Source organism: Ptychodera flava, chromosome 17, assembly GCF_041260155.1.
Source record: "Ptychodera flava strain L36383 chromosome 17, AS_Pfla_20210202, whole genome shotgun sequence".
NCBI classification, from domain to species: domain Eukaryota; kingdom Metazoa; phylum Hemichordata; class Enteropneusta; family Ptychoderidae; genus Ptychodera; species Ptychodera flava.
The window spans coordinates 32,638,162-32,664,920 of record NC_091944.1 but is presented as its reverse complement, the minus strand read 5'-3'; the positions used below and the strand labels follow the sequence as shown (position 1 = coordinate 32,664,920).

The window sequence follows — 26,759 nt, the reverse complement described above, 5'->3', positions numbered from 1 at the left end:
TATCCTACACCTCCTGAAGGCCAATGAAATACAATTTCACTAACGGCATTAAAACTGCAACTCTGCTCCATTGGTGTTAAAGATATCATGCTTTCTACGGTACATTTTATTTAACATACCGGTATTTTCTAGTCAAATTTATTCCATACTCAATATTCCTACCCTTTGAGAACAATAATTTTTTCTTCCACTCTGATGGTGAATTTTGAAAAATATTTCACCACAAGCATCTGTACAACTAGCTATTTTCTACTTCTTTCTATCACGATACGACAATTTGTTCAATTCACAGCATCTCAATGTGTTAACCACAATTTAAACATGATGCGGCCTGGAACAATATTGTATACCGGTATGTCAAACATTGGTCTATATTCAGCAATTTTTCAACAAGCTGTTACACGCTTTTCATTACAAAAGAGAGCACAATGATATATATGTAATTTCAACTAACTAAATGTCACCAAAACCATGAACTGTCAGAGACAATTATCAACTTTCTATTTATGGAAATCATGCATAGTAGTTTGAAAAATATTTGACAGTCATACATGTATTTTAATTACAAAACTACCTGGGTTCACATTTGTGCATACACCTAAGAATTTTCAAAAATGAATTTTGCAGTTTACAAATTTAACGGTAACTCCTAGAAAGTCAAGCTTTGAAAGAAGTGCATTGAATGAATCTCATTTGCATTTGGAAATTTGTTGCTCCTGTACTTCTCATCTCACAGGAAAACCAGCCATAACTTTTGATAATATTTTCATTACTTTTATTCAACGAAACAAATACTTTCCCTATACTTATCCACACAGTATGTTGAAATACAGAGATTAGCCTTGAACACACTGTATCACATATCATATGCAATGTTATTATTGCCATGTGAATTCTAGTCCGCACTAAAATTTGGTTGTCAACAATAAAATTGGACTTAATAAACTCACAAGCTGATTTGACACACTGAAGACTAGGTATTTCATTATGATTTTGGAAATAGAAACAACAAAGTTATATACAGAACAAAAATACTAGAAAATACATGAAAAGTTAAAGCCAATGGAGTGGTGATACATGTATGAGCTAAGGGGTCAAATGCAGTGACAGTACCAGTATAAACATACTGTGACCTCTATATGAAGGCTGCCTGACTTTATTTTGTCAAATTTATATATCATTTGAGAATTCATTTATTTTCTGCTCTGCATTTTGAAATATTATGACAGAGTGGTTTGCAAAATTACCATAATAACTAAAACCTGCTTAAAAACAGAATAGTCTGAGAAAACGATGATGTAAATTCTGGTCACAAACAGAAATACCGGTATAAGGTAATGAGAGACCAGGTGTTGTATTAAGCTGTCAACCTTGATGTACCGGTACACTGTTACAGTACAGCAAGGTTAAGTTTGACGCATATCATCTTTCTCAAGAATATTACTTGAGATTGAATGACAGACAGTTTCACAAAGGTGTTTCCATTCATGACTTTCCATGATATTTATCAACACACAAAAAATCAGCACTTTGTCCGTGAACCCCTAATACCACCCAAATTTCCAATACGACCTTTATTATTTCTATGTCCAGGTTGGACTTCTACACCAGAAAACAGGGAGGAAAGGGTCAATATCCTGTCATGGGCAAGTAACAACATTTATCACATGTAGATTGTCAGTGATGACACAGAACACTGCTAGATTCAACACTCTCTGTAGAAATGAAATTTGTAAAAATAGGCTATTATAAAGAGGTTTCACAGCTTCTGATATAAATAAATGTTACAATTTACACTTATGACTCAATATGAATCATCCAAAAATAGAGGAATACACTCCATGCAGATAGTATTAATAAATGTTAATAATGATAAATGTTATCAACACACACACACACACACACAACACACACACACACATGTATGAACTAGGAATTAGAGTAGTGGTAAGCCACAATCAGAACTCAGAGATTCACACACACAGTGATGTTAGGGAATGTATGAGAGCACGCTGGCGTGAATTGTTGCCGTGCAGCTGGAGCATGTACAGACAATTACAAGCAAAGATTATGGTTTGTGAGGGTAGTCCCTTTTCAGGGTGAGTGAAATATTAACCGGTCAAAAATGCGACAAAAATTATTAATCAACAGCATAGTTTTCCGGATACCTTCCTGACATTTTCTGTGATCAACATGAAATTTGACACATTTTCTTGCTACATTTGTTAATGAAACGGAAAAAACATGATGTCGGGTTGAGTACTGAAATGTTCTATCAGGAAAGTATCCCTAAATACAGACATTATCTACCAACTACCAAGAGTTTGGGAGCACTTACTCTTGTTAGATATGACTTGGGGAGAGAGTAGGGTGTTATGACAGCGGTGCTATATATGGATGAGCAGTGTTATGGCCTGTACAGCTTTACTGGTTGGCAAGCGTACTGTATCTTATTCAAGATATATGAAGCTACTGTGTATGTTGCAGGAGTGCTGGGCTGGATTCTAGTTCTGGGTCAGCTGGTGAAGCAGCTGAAAGAAAAAGGAGATGTTAATATAATCGATTGTCACTTACTACATCGGGTGTTGGGCCATGGCATACAGCGTGTGCGGTGCGTTTTGCTACATCTGAGGCCACCCAGGTTATTCATAAATGCGACTGGGTTCAGTGCATAAGCAGTAGCAGAAGTGGGCTCCCCTAGCTCACTGACAGGGAGCTACCAGTGGTGACCTCAATTGACACATGAATGGCACACTATACTCATGTACATGTATATGCCGACAATAAACGTCAATTTGTGCCCCTCCCCCTTCTTATTGAATATTTTCACCTATTAACAATACTAGTCATAGATTTTGGGTCACTTCACAGCTGATTGGCATTGCCATGGTAATACAGATGGGAAAAATTTTATCTTGAAATCAAGAGTAGATTGAAGTGTACATTGGTAGCCATGCAACCACAGTGGATGGTGGATGGGGTGAGTGAATAAATTGAGATAAAACTCTCCTTGGTGACACGAAGCACAAAGATACAGCTTTGAAAAGTGTCAACAAAGCAAATGGGGTTAAGGTCAAGTTGCTTTATCAGACTTCATTTCTGCCTGCCATGAACTCATATTTCATTTTTTATCAATAAATCACCATTCAGAGAAAGAGAGAATGAGTGGTTGTGTTATGAGTTTTGTAAATTTAATGAGTTATTTTCCCCTTCATAATTGATGAAGATACATTCATAAAATACTGGGAAAAGTAGAACTTCTTGAACACAATTTCAGTAGTTTAGGATGCAATACACCATTTTAATTCACTTTAGAGGGGAGGGGGGCAGACAAAATGCAGATCTCTATAACATAACTGAAATAATAACTTTTTACAATCTTCAGAGATCATTCATGAATATGAGGGGATGATTTCCATGAGTTTTGCTTCCATTAGGAAACCAAATTGAGTTTCCTTCCTCCGGGATAAAATGTATAAAGAATCACATGTGCTCATGTGTGTTATTCCAGCATACAGCAGGTATTCTGATAGAGTTTGTGTATGGCACAATGCTATAAGGATTTTGATTCAAGATCCAGAGATGAAATACCCTGTATGAGATTACAGGTGGAAGTGGAAAAAGTGGAAGTGAAAAATTTGCATTGCATTGTTTTCATTTATTTCTTTAAATTAGAAACGATGATATCAAGAGTGCATAATTTGCATTATTGCATATTACATGATTCAAAATCTAAATGTATAATTATGATTATACAAATTACAGAAATAAATATCCATACACTTTTACGAGCATGTAGAATTATTTCAAGGTGTGATATTTTCATGACTAGGTACACGTAACCCCTCCACATAAATGAACAGTGTTTGAGTTTTGACTTTCCACAAATTGTCTCCAGTGCCACAAAAGTCAGATTGTAGTGCAAACAACACATATGGGATGATCTGTCTCAGCACTGAACACGCACCATAGTTCATTTCTAAATACGCAACACCTAAAACATTTACTGTACACATTTTACAATTTGAGGAGAGGGAAAATATTTTGTTGTACATGGTGTGTCACTGATCACATGAAAAACTGGCTGAAAATGAGTTCAAATTATCAACTCTTCAGTATTTTTTTTTTCGAGAAATAATCTGACCACGGATCAATGGATTCAAAGCAGGAATGAAATTGAACATTTTGAAGAGATATTATGTCTTTATTTTGTTTTCTATGGTAATTCAGAACTTTTTTATCATTGTAACAAGAGAAAAGATGAAAACACATACATGTGAGACAGTGAAGAAACTGTGTTATAAAGAGAGCAAGAGGTATAATAATCACAAATTTTTATGGAAAGTCTTTCCACACGTAAAGGGTTTATGTCATTTTATGAAAGATTTCCGTTCATTACCTACTTTTGCACGCAATGAGCACTGGCTGTATCTAAGTAATGAGTTGTTATTAATCAAACTGGAAATTTTGAGGCATCAAAGTTCAGTCCCTTCATGCTAGATAAATATGAATAGTGTATTCACACCGGGAATTTTCCGGAACTCCGGCACATTTGTATTCAGTGAATAACTGAATTCCACTCTGAGATTGTAAGGTAGGCTGTGCCATGCATGCTTGATTGCGGAATTTAATGATGGGAAAATTTGCCCGAGATTTGCCATGTCCACTGCTTGTATGATGCATGCACACACTACATCTCTGCACACACTTGGGTGATTATAGAATGTACAGCGTCACCTGAACCAGAAAGCACTAATGTTTACCAAATTGATGTGGATTCACAGCTGGCTACCAACACGTACAGCTTCCTTTCTGAGAAAACTTGGAAAACATCGCAGACAAATGGGCATGAACTTTCTACCGACCTCCTTCCTTGTCAGTCACCATGGTAACGAGACATCCCTGGAACTACCCAAGGGAAATGCTGCTATGACTTGCTGTCAACGAGCAAATACAGTTTCGATGAAGAATTGGATCTTACTGCTGTTCCACGATTATATGAATTTTTCGGGGCTGCTTGTCCTCAAATACAAGCATAATGCACAACACAGATTGCCTATGTAACTCAATTACCTATCAGGAGAGTGTTAGCTAGGGCACTGGACAAAGACACCATTACGGCCAGTCAAAGATTGTTATTTCTTTGTCGATTTTCCCATGTGATTTCCATTTAAAATCAATGTCATGAAACTTTAAAGTGGATAACTATTTATACATATATCAGCTATTTCCAGAGTGGATGACAGAGGGGTCACAGATTCCTGAATTCACTTCATTGTAGAATGACAACCTGAAATACTGTCTTCTGTAATGAAAGACAGTTTAATACCAGAACACATTGAGAGACATGTCAAAAATAATGAACAATAGTGTATATTGATTGACTTCCCTGTACAAATTGGATTTTGTTGCCAGTTCATTGAGCAAGAAACACAATTATTTTTTGAAGCATATTCGATTGCTCTTCCCTTCTTAAATTTCTTACGAAACTTTCAAGACTGCTTCCTGTTTATTGTTTCGTATGCCAAGATTTATTTTTGTCATGTCTTGGATAAGATTTCTGATAAAATATTACAGTGTAATAGTTCAAACGATTCAAAGGTGAGAGTTTATGTAAATGTCGCTGCAGAAAATTTCCATAATTGTTATTTTGATTATATTTTGTTTGCACATTAGCATGGCATGTATTAATTGACTGCTTTCATAATCACGTTTAACACACTGATTACTGAAGCAATTTTAAATTCCATGGTTGAATTTTATTTCCGGATAACATTCCAGACACCTACCACACTGAATATTGAGTAAAAAAGACAATGACCTAAGAAAGCATGGACAACAGTAAAATGTAGCAAAACACCAATAAATACATGGACACGACATAAAACCAGGATTCGGCAGTAAACTATCCCCTGCAGCCATTGACATAATCATTATATCTTGATACAAACACTCATTCATGTTTCCCACTTTTCCCTCCAAGGCTGCGGAACAGAACCCAGGCAAACAGGGAAACCAAATTACATCTGTACAGGTAATGATGATTATGAGAATATTGTTTTTTTGTTTTTCCCATGTTTTGGTCAACCTCCAGATAGGAAACATATATTTATGATGGATTGCTGTTAGCAAGAAGCCAGACGAGGACAAAGTTATAAAATGTGACTCAACTACGAAAACTAAACCATTAAAACTGAAATAAGCATAGGATCTTTAATCTCACTGGAATATTACACTGTAAAACAACTCCAGCTCAAAGGTACAATTTAGACCCGGGATTTAATATCCATGTTGTATTAGTTAGTCCGGGGACACTGTTTGTATAGAGAGTACCGCATGAAAGTACGTACAGTAGTCCTACAGGGTAATTTAATGGTACTGCATATTGATATACCTTATTTCTATGGGAGTTCTCCTACACTGAAAGTCAAATGTTCCATACACTGAAAGTCAAATGACAATTTGTCAGTCCAAGCAAAAATCAAATGAAATGACAGAATTGAGATCACAGGATGTGCTCAGACATAGACTGACCAGAAATCAACACAATTAAAGTGAAGTGACCCTAAATGTAAATGAAATTACCAGAGAGTGCTGTAGGGTATCTGGAAAACAGTGAGCACACCCTGTCACCTGCAAGGCAGCGTAATCTAAGATTCTGTTTGTTTGTTTGTTTGTTTGTTTGCCATAGCATACCTAAAATTGTGGTTCTACATGTTGATAATGCAGTAAGATGGACTATTTACCATAATTATAGCCATATGAAAATCCGTCACAATGACTTTAAATTCCACATGTGAAATTCTCGCATTAATTTATTGGAATTGTAAATTTTGAGAATTTTACGAGCATTTTAAGGAGAAGAACATTAAGTTTTGTTGATGCACAAAATACACTATGCAGAAAGCTACATTATTAAAACTGATGTGTATGCATAGTACGTATATCGTTGTTCTTTTGCACATTTTGGTTAGAGTTTGAAATGCTGAGCATCAATTCAACAAAAGTGAACTACTGAATTCCCTCGAACATAATAAACCTCAAAGCTTAAAATGCTCACAAATTACATATATGAAGCAAAATATGTGCAATATATTCGTCACACTGAGCACTTCTCATAATGAAATGGTGAAAGAGACTGAATATGTGCGACATGTAAATCAAAAGAGCTTAATTAAAAGTACAAAAGGGTATATTTTAGTAAAAACTTCAAAGACGCACACGTACCTGGGGCAGGTTTGTGTGGAGAGCATACGCAATCAATGTACGACATTGCTACACATCCCAGTAAGGTGACAGCTCTATCAAAAGCCAACAGTGACAGTGAGATCCTCATGACCGATAAATCAGGCAATTTTCCACAAAGACAACACCAAGCAATAAAAACGCCAACATAAAATAGATACTGTCACACAAAAGATAGCTGCATCGGAAAGAAATGGCTTCACGGGGCGGCAATAAAATGTAGTTAAAGAGTACATGTGGGTGATAATTGAATCCTATGATATTTCACTGACCTTATTCACAGTTCAAAGCTTTGAGGGTAAATGTTCTGTTGTACTTACTTTCAGAATGGGTTCTACAGCATAACTGGGACAGCAATTTTCTTGACCTGAAAAGTGTGATGACCTTGGTTGAACTTTTACAGCAGAGAGTTCCTCTCATTTACTTTTATTATTGCAATCTACATTGCACAGCACATTGTGAAAGCAAACCCTCATACAGGCCTTATGGCAGTGTTGTGTTTGTATGTGCTGTTTTATAGAGTTAGGCAATCAATAGTTAAGAGAGTAATTGAGTGCAATGATGTCGTCACTCTGACATGATTTGCAGTTTATCAATGTCAGACACTGTACCACTACTAAAATTCTGCATTTCAAGACCAGAAAATCAGTATTCCTGAGGAAATCAATTTTGTAAAAATCTAAAAATGGTTCTAGGCTGTATAACTATTTTCATTTCCCTTTGATGTGGCCTTTTCAACTTGCGACTACAGGTCTTTGTATCAATGTAATGTGTCAGATGTGTACACCAAATGTTTTGAGAAACATCTTATGTATACATGTATTGTGCCAAGAAATACTGACATGTGTATTGGGAGCTGGTGAGATGGAATGATCAAGAAGTCAACATTTTCACCTGAAATTTGTAGTTCTGCCACCTGACTTGTTTAAATACTACCACTACCTATCCATAGGTTTTGAACTCACTTACGACACAGTGATAATCATGGTGAATTTTGCATTTAATATAAAATGACAATAGCAATAAGTCTTGAGAGACAACTGAAGATTAGTATGCACATCTTTGGTTGCAAACTAAACTGAATTAGCAGACTCTAAATAACCCTTACCGTACACCTAACCCTAACCCTTAGTTACTAACAATTCAAACAAAATTTCTTTGTGTCCACTAATATTCAGTCTTGCCAGTCTTGATAACACTTTGACTTTCATTGTTTTTTGTTTCATAAAACTAGAATATCTTAAGACTCTCACTCCTAAAGTAGGTTGACAAGCAATTGATTATATAAACCATGTCAAAATTACTTGTATCATGTGCAATAAATAACTGTTACCTTTCCAGACAGAATTTATACTTTGCCATCAAAAAAGACATTGGTCATCACAAGCTTGCACTCCATGTTTACAAATTTAACAAAACCACGCATTTCACCATGATTTGGAGATTTGAGCAAGGAACCGTATTTTACATAAATGTGTAAATAGTCACCGCTAATGGAGCCTTGATATCCTTACACAGGAGTCGTTTACTTGCAATGAAACTGTACAATGTATGTACACAAGATACAATTACCAAAAGTCTGGCCAGAGTATTGAGTATCACAGCTACTTTCCCTTTTATTGAATGGTACAATCCATGTACATGCAAAAACAAAGTTTATATGGTATAATATTATTGCATTTCATTATAATTAAAAAAAATTCATTCACTACTGTTTTGTTGAATTCAATATTCTCAGTTGCTATTGGATTATTAAAGAGGAAACCAATGGACTATGACGTTTTTTTGATGTGCTTTAGATACAGTATTTTGAATAAACTAACATAGAGTGCAGAGAGTATACAATGACTCAAAATAGAGAAATACTTACTTACAGAAAGTGGCTGACAATTACATTACTGGTGATTAGTGCTTTCTTTGTTTTTTCAAAACATTTTTTTAGTGATTGTAAATCTATAATTGTCTATGCATAGATCCAAACATTTGGGAAATTTCGGAGATGGCAAAATTTTTCTCTTTCCCATTTCAAAATAAATATCAAGTAAACAAGAAAATCAATCAATCAATTAATAATCAATCAATCAATCAAAAAATCTTACAAACTGCTGTTCACAGCACAATTGAATATGACTATATTCTCAGTCGGCTCTGCCTTACAACACATACATGTAAGACCATGGGTTGTTGAAAAACATGATATGGGCATTTCAAAATACACGTATGATCTCCATTCTAGTTAAATATTCATCTGTACAATTACCAATGGAAAGTATCAAGTATATAATTTATGACACTTCTACACACGATAGATGGAGTTACTCCTCATATATAATTTTGCATCTTGTCACATGATAAATGTTGCAAATTGTTTCTCCGCAGGGAATAGCAGATGTGATACAAAATTAATGGTATCAGTAAGCCAATTCATCCTCAATTATTGTTGTTTTCTTGTGACTGGTGAAGCATTAACTTGCAATACAGATGTGATACAAAATTAATGGTATCAGTAAGCCATTCATCTTCCAAATTATTGTTGTTTTCTACCGTAGTGACTGGTGAAAGCATTAGACTGCAATACAGATGTTTTATAAAACAATTGTAGATACGCCGAAAAAATACTCAATTTTTTCATGAACTGACCAACCTATATTAAACTGCCAACCCTCAACTTTTCTTGCGTTTGAATAAGGAAACATGAATTCATTAGGCTTTTGTCTAGTTTTGATGGTTACAGAAAGCCAAAAATATAACACTGTCTCTATTTCTACTATTTCTGACAAGGAAACAGTATAATTTTATTTTGGCATTAGTATAATAAGTTTGCCATTATTGACATTTAAAAATCACATTCTTAAGTAGGATTAGAAGTTGAAATATTGAGGTCAAGCCAGCGTCACAATCTGCTGGTAGTTGCACTGTCAGCTCTTGCATGTAATTAATTAAACTAATGTCACAGCTCCTTAAATGAAATTCACCGGTTCTTGGGTCACTGAATATGTAAAAGCCATCAAAGGTGCAATCCTCCTGATAGCTTAGCCATTTATGAAATGTTTTAAATGTCACATCTGTAACATGCATTTTAACAATCACCGTTAATCCCTTCTCTACAACACTTCATCAAAAGATGCTCTCTGTAGAGTCATGCACTGCTCATGTTCTGCAATAAATTATACAGAAACCTAGATATTCTATTCATGTAGTTTTATTGGCTGAAATACTGTAACATACCAGAGACTAGTACTACAGAGTAGAGTGGTAGTATGGACATGTATACACTGTACGGTACATATGTTGTTTGTTCAACAGAACATGCATTGTTTGAATAAAGTGTATTTAAATCATTAAGATTCCAATTCGCATTTATCATGTTTAGTTATCATACTAGGAAAAGCTGCAAAATAATTTGGTTTAACTTAAGTTTCTGGATTGAACAAATGTATATCCCTATCACGCACCGGAGAAAATCTTGTTCTATTTCCATGCAAAACACATAATGGACTGAGAATTCATGCATTTTCAAGCCAATATGCAAAGTTTTTGAATATATTCTGTGTATGGGATACATACGGTACTTAACATACAATTATCTGGCTTTTCCGAAGAGGATATTTCTGCCAAGTTGAATGGCATTTATAAATATGTAATTGTAAGAACATTTTTTTTTTCCAGATAGCCATGAGTTTGTTGGAAGATCTCATTCCAACACTGGCATGACACGATGACTGAACTCTGCACACAAAAAATCCCTGAGGAATAGCAAGGAATGATTACATGCAACATGATACAAAGTAACAAAATGTGAGATGCAACATTTAGCGGAGATATTTGCCCATATGTGAAACCAACCATTTCCTCATCATATACAAGATTTACAGCCAACATCGTCAATTGCTACAAAATGATCGATTGACTCAATTCATTAGCATATGTTGCATTTCATCAAAGCTACACAGAATACTTTCAATATATTTGCAACAGTTCTTGTAGATTTATCGACCATAATTATCATGCTAATTGTCCAAAATTAATCAGGTGCAGCATGGAGTGTGGCCTTGTGGATTTTTAAAATGCTTCATTTTTTATTTAAATTAGTAATTGTGCAAATGGAGAAAGAACGACAATGACAATCCATCATCCATTGAATTGAAACATTTTTACGACCAATTAATTAAAAATGTTGATATTTCTGAGGGTGTTTGTAGAGTTTGACTCATGAAAACATTCACTTTCCTGAGTCAGGATATTAGTATTTTGCAAAATCAAAAACAACATTTTTGTAATATCGTATTCTAATAGCATGACATCCTAATGTTGACCTCCAGATAAATTTTGCACTTTAAGGTAGAATGAGATTCCGTGACAAATTTTCAGACTCAAAATTTTTTAAAGTACTTTAATTTCTGGTCTACCAATTGTGAGGGCCCATTTTAAAGCTCTTTGAATACAAAAACTTTTCACCATCTTAGTTTTTCAGAAATTAAAAACTTTATTTTTTCCATAGAGATAACACAGTGATTGCGGCCATTTTGAATTTCAAATATCCGTAAGAAAGAGAATGGCGAAAGTTTGAGCAAAAGTTTAAGTCTTTCCTTTTTGAGGCAAATACTACCATAATTATGTCATTTTACTCAACGTAAGCTTTTAATAATGACTTTTCTGCAGTAAAATTTACAATGTTTAATCCGTTCCTCCCGATTCCCTGTAAACAGGTCAAAATTGCCATTCTTGATACATGTAGTTTGGGCCACACCATGGTGGTAAAAGAGTAAAATTGAAGCAAAAATATATGCATTTACAGTATACCCCTACAGAAGAACTTCACAGCTATTACACATTAACAGGAGAACTTCACAAAAATCTCAAGTTTGTATAAAATATGCATACGAATGAATAATTTAAATTGTAACATGTACGATAATATGAAACTTGACAAACCCTATATGGATCTAATTAATTATACAAACATTTCAAGTTGTAACAAATTACTCATCTTTCTAATCATATGTCTGTGCGAAAAACGTTTAATATTACGTAGAGTTTATGCACGTCCACATGTTTTCCAATAATTGACCTTTCTCAATACATAATTGTTTTACACGGCAAAAGCTTGCACCACCTACTGTAATGGAATCCTGGAATCAGGTCTGACTTCCAGACTAATTTGTCACGGATAGTCCTGCCAATTAAGGTCTCAGAGCTCACCGCGCCGGGAGCACACTGTAGTACAAATTTAGAAATGAGAGTGGGCGTTCAGGGAATGGTTTTCAGACTTGGAGCGGAGTCGATGCTACACGATCCCACGCGTCTTATTCCGCAGACATCATGTACCTGGTATATGGTGAGTGGTTGTCTTGCGTGCAAGAATCTAACCACACGTTACATTGATGTGCAAGTCACATGACTTACATGCAGGATAACTTTACATTAATACAGTAGCTACCCTTCTTTCCACGTTTGCACTTCATCTACTAATTGCTGTCCACACTAACAAGTACTGTAGATTAGTAATTTGCAAAATCATCATGTTTCTCACTCTCTCTACATCTCTTGCAAGTCGCTTTGCAAAATAACTCAAGCCATCAAACAGAACCCTATGTCACAATGACATCCAATTTTTATCTGTTCCCAGCACTTACTATATTGCTTGTGACAAACATTTCAAATAGCGGGAAATTTACAAAAAACTGTTTTTGATTTACAATTATAATTTTTTGTGTATTGCTAAAATTATACACTTATTAAAATTATGTGTATTTGATTCATGGTAAGTGACATATAACCAAGGATGATAAGAAATATTCTTTCAACTTATTCAAATGTTGACACAGGTTTTATTATGTCAAGATAACAAGGTGGATGTGTTTGAAAAGCTATAATTGGCCTTCCTATGCTAAATTAGAAAAATATGATGTACCTACACCCAAAAGAGTTCAGCGATGGCTAAAGACAAAGACTTGCACAAAACTGTGGGAATGATAATTTCTGTATGATGTTTATCAGCTCTGGAAAGCTGACAGAAAGCTGACAGCATCTACAATTATGAATACCACGTACCATGTGTCACAGATAAGAAAGCTAAAGCTCTTATTGTGTCATACACCAGTGAGCAATTGACCTGCATTGTATATGTGTATGTAAGCCTGTATGTAGGATGAGATTGGAGTAAAACGAGACACAAGCTGCCCTAATTCTGGTTCATCATTGAAACAAATTTAAATCATGCTTGCGAGTGACATTCTGAACTTACTAAGGTTCCTGAGGGCATGATCCACAGAGCAGGAAATTCAGATAATTTCAACGAGTACACATACATGTACACAGCCGCACAGTTCATTCATAAATCTAACAGTCATATACTGGTATTAATTCCATTGTTTTCAATGCTGTGATTGCATTGCAAGCAGTCCACTTGGGGATCAAATGAAGAAATAAGACCTGCAGAGTACATAGCTGTGATATTGAAGATCATATGTACCTACCTCAACTACATGGCCAGTTTTAACATGACATATATCTACCAGTACTTGTACATGCATATGTGACAATATACCGAGTATCTGTTATCATAATACTGTATGATGCTGTACCTAAAAATACTCCGTCAAAAGAAATTCATGATTAATTGCTGCACACATGTAATTTTAGTCTCAATGCTAAATTTAGCCACTGACAGGCAGCTGACAATACAAAACACAACTGTGCCTAGCACGTCAGATATTTATAATGGCGTGATATTAAGGGCTCTCAGAAAATTGTTAATTCACTACCGTATGTGAGAGAATCTGCAACCATTAAACAAATATGCACTCAACCATCCTGCAACATCAGCAATATACATCAATTTACATGCATGTTGCCAGTAACACATGTATCACCATGGCTAATGGGGCCGGTGGCATTAGTTTTCAAGTAATAAATGACCTTTGACCTGACCTGACCTGCATTGGATGAGGCCAAGTTTGCATGGAACCCTGGGTCCAAAGGTGTATGTACACATGTAAATGATACAGTAAATGACTCACAAGGCAGGCCGGAAGTAGCTACATATAAGATGATTCTCGAATGTGAAATTGAAAACAAAACAATTGCTTCATGATCACATGGATGTCACTTTGACCTCTCATTTTGAAAATAAGATGCATCGCAACCTTGGGCATAAAGTTGCAAATGCACAAATCTGAAATATTTTTTTCAAGGTAAAAGGGAAATTTCAATTTTGCCTCTTCATGATCAATAGAATAACTATTGAGCTAAAACTATGTGGGAATATGTGGATTCCAGTGAACTGCTGTGAGTTACATGTGAGAGAGAACCTCATCATTGGGAAGCAAGCATGTAATATCTGTAGTACACACCCTACAAGAACCATCTAACGGCCTTCAATGTTGTCATCCATATTTGTGGTCTTCAGTTGCACAGGGTTCAACAACCTCTGCCCAAGTGAGGTCACAAACCAAAGACGGTGGGATCGGAATCGTTTGATACACTTGAGCTGGTGCATTGTGGGATACAATCTCTGCCTATTTAATAATTCTTTGTACTTGTACTTGTCAGGGTAAAATATTAATGATTTATGCGAGGCATACACGTTTGCATATTACCATTCCTAATTTGTTGGCTGCAGTGGAAAACGTTTTCAATATGTGATGCTGCTAACTAAACACACAGGGCATAAATTTCAATATTGACAAATGGCCTGTCATTTTGCAAAGACAGCAAGAGGCATATATCTTTGATTCTTTCTGTAACAATTTCTCATCAATTGAAATGAGTATGATATCCATTATTGATAAACAGCATTCTTTTTAAATGTAGAGGGACACATCATAAATATGAAATTTTCATAGAAAAATGGCAGCACATCAACAACATTACGATTTACGGGTAAAACCTTCCCTGACAGAAAATTGAAGCACAAAGTAAATGACAACTGAAAAGTTCATTCACAGATTAGTAAAACCAACATTTCTATTTCACATATAAATCTTAGTATTAGCCCTTGAACTTTCGAAAAATAATGGGAAAAAATCTTCAAATTTTGGGGACAGTCCATGAGTATTACATAATTATCCTGACAAATTTCATATCATTTTGTAATTTCATAATTATGACTTCATAGAAATACACAGAGATTTCAAGTAGAAAAATAATTTTAATGTAGATTTCAGAAGCCAGGTGATTTTTCATAGAGTGTGCATAATAGTTAAATATTTCAGGTGCAGCAGACCTTGGGGAATGAAAAAAATTCTAATTTTTGTGACAACCAACATCAGTCTTGATGTTATATTGTTATATTGATGTTATATTGGCAGAAACCTGTACATGACTGTACAATATGTTCATTGATGAAACTTAAGAGCAATAAGAGATACAGATATTTGAATAATTTGTTTGAAAAAACCTGCATTTGACTGTTTTCCCTACAAACTAGAATTGTCACCCTTAACTTGCTATAAAGTTGATATTTCACTATAAGAATAGCCTCAGGGAGAATATATGGCTTCTTAAATTTCTGCAATACTTAACAGTATTTTGGTCTACTATTTGTGCACGCTCATTTTCAAGCTCTTGAGTTGAAGTATATAAAATTTTCACTATCTTACTTTTGTGAAAATCAAAAATTCCATACTCTATCTATCACAAGAGTTGGCACAAAAATGGCGGCCATTTTGAATTTCAAATGTTGATAAAAATCAAGTACTAAGAATATTTCCATAAGTACTAACATTTGCAAAGTGAGACCCCTAGTATCTTTCATTGATTTTGAAAGAAAATGGTTCAAAAGTTTCCTGATAGGAAAGACAGTGCAAAAGTTCAAGTTTTCAACTTTTGAGGCACATAGTCCTCTAATGTATAGTTCCACCATATTCAGAAGAAATGATACTTCCGGTGTCTAGGTACATGTAGGTCTACACGCTTTAAGGAACAGATTTTTGGACTCTCAAAGTTTTACAGGAGTTAGCAGCTCTTCTGCTTATGTATATTCAAGTTCAAGCTTGCGGAGTGAACGAAGCTTTCATCGTCTAGCTTTTTTGTGTAAATTGACAATTTAAAGTTTCCCCATAGAGTTAACACAGAACAAAGAGGCCATTTTTGATTCAATGAATTGTTAAATTTGTAAATTATAGGTTATTTCTTTCTCTCATTCTACGCTGTCAAAGCGGTCCCTGATTTGTATTTTTTTATTATAAAAGAGAATGGTTTAAGATTTGCTGCGGAAAAAGTTTCAGCCAGGGTTGCAAACTTTCTGTTTTGAGGCTTGTAATGTATAACCTTAAATCCTAAGTTTCAAAGATTCCTTGCCAGAGGAATTCAACATTCACATTTTGCTTTTAATGGTAAAGTGCTATCATGGTTCACTATCAGCAGAGAGCTGCTTGTATAGTGTATACATCCTTACTCTTCATAAAAGCATTGCGTGTCTGCAATATCAATGGATTTCAAAACACACAGCACGAACCGTCCAAACCATTCCACTCAAAGTAATCCATCACGAAATCTTTCCGATTCATGCAGTCTTAAGTGGACCACTGATACCCAGTGATGAGAAATACCTTCACAAATAGCTCACGCACCAGAAAGCAACTCAAATTTGAAAACTTACTTACGAGCTTCCGGCATCATTAGAATACAGGATACACACACACAAATGTTAGGAATACACTGATGATATTTTCTGCTACTCTCACTGATAAAACACATCCGTGTAATTGACATGTGAGAGCTGGAGGTCACCAATGGGGTCATTTGACTTCCAATGGCAGGCGACCTTTTAAAATAAACATACAACCAATCAGGGTTGACCTTACACTTTCAACTGCATTAGGCTACTGTTTGTATTGTGGGCCATCATCACATGAATTGTCAGGAATCTAAACCTATCGGACACATCCATCAACAGTGAAAGGGTGTCTCACAATAATACATTCATCACTGTACTGTTCTACAATATCATGCAACTGCATGGTAACTCTGGTCTGGGAAGTGACACTGCCAGCGTCACACAATTTCATTCACTTGTTATATCAAACTCCTACTACAGACAGTAGAAGCAAGACTTCTCCTGTCTATGCACTTACATAGTCCCCTTGTAGGAAAACTCTGAACCAATAATAAATGGATCAATCTTTATACATGAACAAGTCTCTAAAAAGAGCAGGATATGCAAATTTTTATCAAAACATACAGCAAATTGTCATTGATAGGCAATTATGAACAGTCAATTATGAACAGAGAGAAGCCCATAGAAGGTATCACTCTGTATGGATGAGAACAAATATCACTGGTTGATAGCTTGCAAAAACTGATGAACAGCTGATCAATTTATCCAGTGTTTACCTAATCTAACGAACATATCGAAAGGAGAAACTAAATCTGTCCATATCCAATCAAGCTTTCACCTCCCCTCTAGTCCAAATGGTATAACCCTAGACACATAACTGGCAACAGCAGTCTCTCAGTAACCTCCCTATTCAAAGCCTGTCTCTCCAAATCCAATTAACAAGCAAACTGTATGTTATATTTTAATTATTTACTTTAAAGATCTCTTCAAACAAACTCTTAAGCCTGAGTAAACTCAGAAAGCTGAGTGGAAAGTTCAGTTAAGGTCACTGGCCATCAACACAGTTCAACTTCATTTCTGTTTGGTGTTTGCCAAGGTCCTTCTATCCAGCAGCTTGGGTTTACAAATATTTACATTTGGGAAAAATACTGGATGAGAAAAAGTCTTGAGTGTGCTTGTTTGATGGTGCGTTATCTTGACAATTCTCAATGACACTGAACAGCACGCTCTGTTTGACGGAGTAAGGAAAAACAAACTTTGATATTTGATGAAACTAATCAGTGCACTTAGCTATCAGTCCGGGTTATGTCCATATAGAGGATAGTAGGGAAGAGCCAATGGCGTACCGTATATGTAATGAAATTAAGGCAAGAACCAATCACGTACTGTATATGTAACAAGGGTCAAAGGTTACGTTGGTTCACTTTGTTCAGATCGCGATATGACCTGACAGATCCACCGATCGAGTGAGACTGTGGCTACCCGGAAGTATCTTAGCTCCAGTCGATTGGCGACGTTCTACCGTGTTAAAAATTGTAAGATTTCTTCAAGATAGTTTTCTGAGTTTCTTAACCCTCGACCATATTCGACAAAGAGTTATTGGACGTTTTTCGTTCTCTTTTCCAGCTTTTGGTTAACTTCTCGGCGATTGATCCGGCGCGCGTTTTTCTGAGCGAAGGGTCAATCGTACCGGAAAACGCATGGTGATCGAAAAAATCGTGCTCCATCGTGCTCCGATGACCGACTAAGACAGTTGACCCATCTTTGCAAAGCTTGAAACATTCTCCATACTGCAGATGGCAAGGTTAAATTGAAATTTGACCAAAAGTAGGCGATATTTGGCGACAAATAACTTGCTGTAGATTTACAAGGGTCAAATGCTGATTTCTAGGAGCCGTACCCGGCCAGGAAATTAATCCAAATAAGTAATTTTCAATGTACTAACCACTTGTGTCGGTCACCATCTCGGCTGCACTGAACATTGTGCGTAACGTCTACATCTAAAAACTACCCAGTGCTAAAAATAAAGGGCGAAATCAAGCCGAAAAGTTCCAATCTCGTTGCAATGTACGAGCAAAGGTTTGCATGGTTAATTATTCATGACGTTGGCGGCGGCAGGTTCGCTGATTGGTCAATCGTACTATCCTCTCATGGACATAACCCGGACTGGCTATATCACTACTGCAGTTCAGCAAACGGAATTGAAATCTTGCATCAGACACACAAACAAGTAATTGCTTCAGGGGTTGACGACTTTGAGATTGAGGACGCAATCTATATAGAAAACGTACCGGAGAGGTCTCACCTACCCATCTACATGCATGTTGTAGATGAGCATGTGAAAACTTCTCCAGAGAATTTAAAAGGAAATGAGGTTGAAGGCCAGGTGAGAAAATTGACCATTTAAAGTATTCATACATAAAACAAACATGAAATTCAAACTTATGAGGTGGAAGATATTTTCTTTTTTAAAGTATAAGTTTTGACTGCGGTAAAATTTTGAAATAGCATCCTATAGATATAGAGCTTATCTTTGTTCCAGATGTACATGTATAGACAGACTTGTTAAGAAATTCTGACAACTATATAGTGATCACTCATGTAATGATTAGCATACTCCAATGTTGAAGACTGGATTTGTAAATTACGCAAACCTTTTCCAGATGATAAAATAGATGTAGTATAGTACTGTAGTATAACACTGTACATCACACTAACACAGGCTATATTCACATGAGGAAGAAACTAATTATAGACAGACCAAAAATCAAAACAAAACCATATAATAAAGCGAAAGTTACAGCTAATGGATGGGGGTTGATTACTGTTGACAGTCACTCTAAACAAGAAGCAGACTTCCAGCAGTGTGATTCCATAATCCTTCATTGAAATTTTGCCTCTTTGTGGTCAAACAGTTACATGGTATGTTGCCTGCTACATCACTCACATCAGCTCAATTATAACTGCAACTGACACTGGATATGCCAGAGCACCATCTGAGGTCAGCATGTCATGTGGGCAGTGTATTGTGTTACCAGTTGGTGTGTATTAGTTGTAGTTCACTGTGACATGATTTGAGTACACAGGTGTAATTTTGAGTAGGAGCTTTTTCAGTGCATGGCTTATAAGGTCGTCTAAAAACAGTTTGTGCTAATGATCAGCCTATAGCAAAGTCTGGGATAAGATTTTAAAAGAATAAGCACAAAGGACAGGGCACTGTCAGGCGTATGTACTAATGTACAGTATACATGCCTTATTTCAAAGCTCACTTGATACCCCTGTGTGTCTACTGAACATTTATAGTCTTGGCAAATTATACATGCACAAATAATGTACATGAAGGATCTATTTCATGATTTTGAATGATACAATTAGAAATACAATGGTTTTTATGAAATTTTATATTGTAAGTCAACAGCTGTGAAACATATGTATCATTTAATATTGAATAATCATCTAATTCTAGGAACTTCATGTGTTTGAAAGAATCCTGCTGCGGTTGTTACCAAGTATGATGTCTTAGGTCACTGGGGGTCAGGGTTCAGAGGGCCAGCCTAATGTACTTGTGATTGGTTAAGGATCGTTTCTTCGGCTATTTATTTAAAAACTACAAGGAAATATTACAGAATTTTCCATGACAAGGAAATAGGATTTTTCCGAAATTCAGCTATATGTTTACAAATTAAGAGGAAATAAATGTTATGAAATTTTCCACGACAAGGAAATGTTAGGATAGTTCCAAGCTATCTCAGTAGTTTGGCAAACGTAAATCAGCACACTGAAAAATTGGTGAAATAAAAGATGTTTTCCTTTCTTTCTTGAACATCACTTTCATGATATATTCATTCAAACAGTGTTTTTAGTGTCTTTTTCTCAGTATATTCAATCACATCAAATACTGGAATGACGCTTATACGCCATCTGCATGCATTCATACCTTACAGCTTTTAATGATTTCAAATTACACATACACACTGACAGTTCAAACTCAGAATTTGACAGCTGACCTACATGTAGTTGTGGATTTGAAGTGTGAAGGAAGCATGTTCAAATTGATTGAAAATCCCGGATACAAGCCATTCAATTTCCAGACACATGTACACTGCCTCTAACTGACAGTTTTTTCTGCCATGCCTATTGGCAATCTTCTGCTGTCGCCAGGCTGCAGAACAATTTTCATCCACAAAACTCCTAGCTATCAAAAAAATTTTCCAGTTTATATGATAATTTTTTAATTTTCAAATTCATTTTCTCGCCTTTTGTCAACCTTTAAGCAGAGACTGAGAGGATATGAATATATAATGAATAATAACATTCCTGTGTCAAAATGCATGATTGATTAGCAAAACATCAGCAACAATAACATCATGACAATTCAAGCAGAAATGACATTAAATGACAGAATATGAACGTCCTTGGATAACAAAATTAAATGAAAAGTAACAATGCACATTTCTTCTGATTTGTGGAAACTACATGTGTGCAATTTAAATATACCATATCTTAAATTCAAATGGCTTCATGCTGGAGGCTTTTGGGGAATAATAAAACCCTTGGCAGTTTGATTTACCCTAAATAGACAGTAAACATTTATATGTGTCACTGAAGTAGTTTTGTAAGGGATACTATGTATAACAAATTAATTTACACGATCAGATATCAGTGACACTGGTTTGGCGGATGAATTTCAGCTTTGAGAGCATAGGATTGTGGGATTGAAGACTGGCTATGAGTCATTGACCTCTGAATTATGACTGTCAGATTATTTGATGAATTTTATATGACTACTGAGATCGGGAAACAGAAGCTGGCAATCACAGGGTCATCATGGTGGCCTTCTAAAAGCGAAATCTTCCTCTTCTGCTGTGACTTAACATACTACCGGTATTTGCCCAGTAGAATTGCGACGCGACTCTTGTCCATGTTTGCAAGATCAAGAACTTGATCAGTTGTTAAAATCTCTTCTCTGTTAGCACAGATCATAATAATATTAAACAATGACCACACTGCTGTCAATGCAAGTGAGTTAGTTAAAATTTATTCAAAATATTTATCCAATTAGCATACTAATAAGCCCACCTGGCAGACTTGGGGCAAGACTATTCAATTAGAAAATCCATTACTCTGACCATACAGCCAAATAAACAGACCATGAGGCACGTACAGTTCAAATAAGATAATTTCAGTCTACCTACAATTACACCGCATGCTGATGTTCACTTCTGACTCAATGACATCCTGACATTAATTCCTTCCCACTGTTTATTACTTTGACAATTGGAAGAGACTCAAAGATGCAGCTGTCAGCTTCCCATGTCAGTACATGTACTTCACAAATCAGATACATGGATGATGTAGCCTGTACGTGACATGGCATTGGGAAACTGCCGATATCTTTTCTGTTTGTATGGACGTCAAGCAAGGACTATTCCTTTCACACAGGGAAATATTTTCCCTTAAAAAAATTACAAATTGTGTATTGCACTGTGCCAAATGAATACATGTACCGGTATAGTATATACAGTATACATTTAGTATGTACTATAATCAATGCATTCTAGCCTTTGTAAGTCAAAGCCCCAAATATCCAGGTAGGAATTTTTTCTCAGAAGGGAAAAATACCGGTATGTAAAGCTTCAAAACAGTAATATTTTCAAATTTCATTCATTCATTCCTTTGATAGGAACTTTCCAAGTTAACAATATACAGCTATGTGTTATACTCAGGGTTCAACCTACCATTTATTTGAATATTTTGTGAAATTTATGCAGGTTTTTACAGCTTCCTCAGTGGTATTCCTATAAATTCATTAGACTTTTAAAAGGTTGATCTTGAATACATGTATTCAATTATTCAGTAACAAAAACGCAATGTGTCAGCTTCTTTCTGTGACAATGTCAAGCATCCATTGACACTGGTTCAAAACTTGACAATGATGTTCTTCACGACCTGACACACAACACCAGTAAGCTGTCACCACAACCTGCCTGCCAACAGCAAGCTGCAAAACTGGCTGTCAGTGACACAGGCCACAGTCATATCGGTATTTCCATTGAGAACAAAATTTTATATCTAAATGAAAATTTTTTACTTACATGTATGTTCACAATGATATCAGATTAGGCCAGTCTTTTTTAGCATGGATATCACGTATCTAGTTCAGTTTTTTTATGGAAATCAATTCAACCTTCATGGAAATTTACATTTGCTTCACAATATCATCCTCACAGGAGCTGCAACAAAAGATGTACATACTGTACATATGTATTGTACCAGAAATTCTCTCATCTACATGAAACTCTAAGCAAGAGTTTTCATTGAAATCAGTGAGTCAAGCTGACCTTTCTGTTCAAAACCTGTTTTACCAAACTGATACCAAACTAACCAAACAATACAAAGTATTAGAAACGTTGAAGTTCACTAGATAAAGTGTGATACATCACCATGCTCATTAAAATTCATGAATAGTACCGGTAGAATGCCAGGGTTACAATGAAAAGTGATGAGGTCAAGTAGACTAATGAGATCTTCTGTCATCCGTGTATTTTGGAAACATGGTTTTGAGCCATAGCAGTAAAATGTATTATTGTAGAATTAATTTTTACACCAACACACTCACATCAACTATATTTTTTTCACATGATGGATGAAAATGATCTATTTGCCTCTCTCAATCATTATGTGTAATAATTTGTTGGCCATCCGACACGTGTACATGTGCTCTGTACAACCGGTATGTGTTCAAACGGATCAAAATTTACTAGTACCGATATATCATATGTAAACATTTCTGTAGAAAATTATCGATGAGGAATGCTTCCATTAGAGGTTTTTGAAGTGGATGCCACTCTGCAATGTATCGCTTCCTCCAGAAAGTAATTCATTGACACAAAGGCTCTTCAACAGACAGTAATTAACGCACAAAGCTGTCCGTTGGGGCCAAGCTAATCTTTAGAATTTGTGTGTTTCTGTGTGAGCTCAAGGAAGAAATTACTCCACCTGGCTCTTTAGGAGACAGTAAAAAAACTGACATGACGACCACACAAGAATAGTCATTGTAGCTCTTCCAGTCACCATGGTGACAGAATAGGAGGACATATTAGAGTTGCTTAAAAGGCAACCACATGTCTGTGTTTGGAGACAGAGCTCCTGACTTATGTTAAGGTGTACATTATACTAAAGAGCTATATCATCAACAGAGCTTTAATTCCGGCACCACTCACAGTTAAGTTATCTAGACTTTCTTCAAATGGATAGAGTACTATTTTTGAAAAGAGGAAAGGCCTGTTTTAATGATTTCAATGACAGTATCATGCAGAGTGTCCAGAGTAGCCATATGCTTGATCACGGTCCCTCCACAAAGGGGTCGTGGCTTGATCTGTGCATTGTCACAAACTTTACAAGGAGACCATACTCCTGTAGACATTCTGAAGGACTGTTGACGGGGTTGGACCAGTGGAAAGATGTCAGGTGATTATCTCAAAAGATGCACAGCCTACCGCTGCAAATTGACAAGTTAAACATTGCCTTACTTTGATGATTGCCTTGGTAACCATACAATCTTGATTTAAAAGGTTGGCTTTTTTAATTTGCAAGATACATACATAAGAGGTTATGTATATGTTGCTGTGTGGCAACACGTGCCTGTGTATAGACCTGGTCAGATAAAACAAACAGAGATCTGAGAGGAATTAAAACCAAACTGAAAAGCTCTGAATCTGATCAAAGATAATATAAATCCATAACTTATGGGATACAGTTGTCGGAACTGCACTCAAAGGTCATATGGGACCCATACGACCAATGTAAACACTGTATCCAAGATACATTGTACGATGGTGATTGATGAAAGTTAAAACATGTCTGTCATAATCTACATCGTCTAATTTAAATGTTGCAGCTATGATGATGAGGTGCACCTAGATATTGTGCATGAAATAAGTTGTTTGTAAACAAGAAACTCACACAGGTGCAGATCTGACAACAGCTTCCCTTTCTAATCTGGCTTTCCAAAGAATATTAAACTGAACAAGATGAATAGAATAAAAGAGCAAAACACTAACTGTAAGTCCATGAACATTTCTTTTTATCTCAACTTTTGAGATTGAACTTCACAAGATAAACAAGCATATGTTTATACACAGTGTTGGGCGGCAAGGGCCATTAAGGGGCAGTCTTCAATCCCTGGTTCTCACATTAATGGTTGTTGACATTGTTTATGTGATTTTAGTCCTTTGTTCTCCCTTGAAATTTGTGAAGGGTTTGTCAATTTGCTCAGAGATAAACCACCTGCCCCTTTAAGGGCTGCAACACTTTGCTAATGGAATAAACAAAATAAACCACTGGAGTGATGGTTAGTCATACTACTGCACATGTATACATTATGGGAGCAAAATTTGAAAACATAGCAGCGATGAATCCCTCCACCTCTACCCTGAATGGCAATTGAGAAAGCTATCATGTGCATATACCTGTGTAAGGGCACAACTGCAGAACTGACTTTAGTGCAGTGAACAACAATTTATGGTAACATAACCTACCTGTCCCTCAAAGCAGCCAGATCTACTGTATGCAAATACACAGTCAATGAAAGGTAAGAAGCCGCTAACTATATGCTGGGATAAATTTTGGTTTTCGCCAAGAATTTCTAGAAAACTAGCAATGATGATATAGGTAGTCTGGTTTATCAACATACATTACCTTGACCACAAAGCCTTGGAAAACTTCCAACATTTCTTATTGCTCAGTTCAAAGGATTGTTTTTTCAAGGTGAACAACAACAAAGACGAAATCAATACATATGTGACCTGCTTTCACCCCATGTGGCTAAATAATACCTGTGCAAGTAGGACATGTATTGAGTTGCTGAGAATTCACATGTACAGACTTGATCAGAATACAACGTCTGCAAACGGAAACTCTCGGTCACAATACAGAATTCTGTACCTTGGTAAGGAATGAACCATTGGTACTGGGAAGTTCTTGGAGGAAACGAACTAACAAACAATCATACCGGTATGTAAAGGACCTCAGATTTGGTGACTCTTTCAATTACATGCAATCATAATTTTTTTTTAACTGAAGTACAAATAAATTCTCACATTTACACATGTAACTACTGTATAGTATACACAATCACAGTGTTTTATTTAAAATCCCCCTACCCTTCCCTATGGTATTAATGGTTTAACCCTGTTAGAGACTTGTAAGATATTTAAATGAGGCATCAGGTGCGTTTGATTTCTTAACCTGCATCTTCAGACTTACTGTTCAAAAACAAACATTTACATTTACACTGACTATATACCGTAGTATTTCTTTGTGAAATTGGGAGATCTGATCTGCACAAACCTCAGAATACGTACAAATGTATTAAATATATCAGTATTTCTAGAAAATGCATATCTAGATACATGCATGCACTCATCTTTGCATCCACTCTTTCACTATCAGCCATGTGCATCACTCTCCAGGGATTTGTTTCCTGACACATGATCAGACTGCATGATGTACATTTCACGTATCCCATAGTGCTCTGGGAGTTAGACATCCCATAGTGCTCTGGGAGTGGGACACACTTAGGATGATACAGCTGGTAAGTTTGTCACGGACACTGCAGTGGTGAAGCAATCAAACATGATGGATTTTGTCAGAAGTCAAGTGAAGTATACACACACTGAGGAGCTGCTAGCGGTGCATTTATCATGGATTTACGCAGCAGGATTTTAATTCCTAGACACTTAAAAGCATCATTAGATTTTGATGTACAAGTATCTTCCACAATTTTGCTTCTTCTCTGTCTTGTACTACTTCAAAACTCATATCCAAATCAATGTCAAGTGTTCAATTTGTCAACACAGTGCAATATCCAATCTTATTGTTGATTAGTGAATTGTCTGGACTAGATTTTGGAATGCTGTACATGATGTATTCTGTTGACAAAGTTATTACT

At 35.9% G+C, this 26,759-nt stretch overlaps 1 protein-coding gene across 11 annotated transcripts in view; it reads right to left on the bottom strand.

Moving 5' to 3' along the window:
- The window catches only part of LOC139116090 (transmembrane and coiled-coil domains protein 2-like), a 93,846-nt gene that overhangs the window by 36,149 nt on the left and 30,938 nt on the right, over positions 1-26,759 (bottom strand). For 2 of the 11 annotated variants that reach the window (XM_070678625.1, XM_070678624.1), the window contains exon 2: positions 2,339-2,531. The exons of 7 other annotated variants lie outside the window; for them this stretch is intronic. Coding sequence is in view for 2 of the 4 variants with exons in the window: in XM_070678611.1 (XP_070534712.1) it covers positions 2,575-2,599 (25 nt within the window). In the remaining 2 variants the exon portion in view is untranslated. Of the gene's footprint in view, positions 1-2,338; positions 2,532-2,574; positions 2,628-26,759 lie in introns of those variants that run through there. 2 more of the 11 variants (XM_070678611.1, XM_070678622.1) reach the window with 2 other exon arrangements.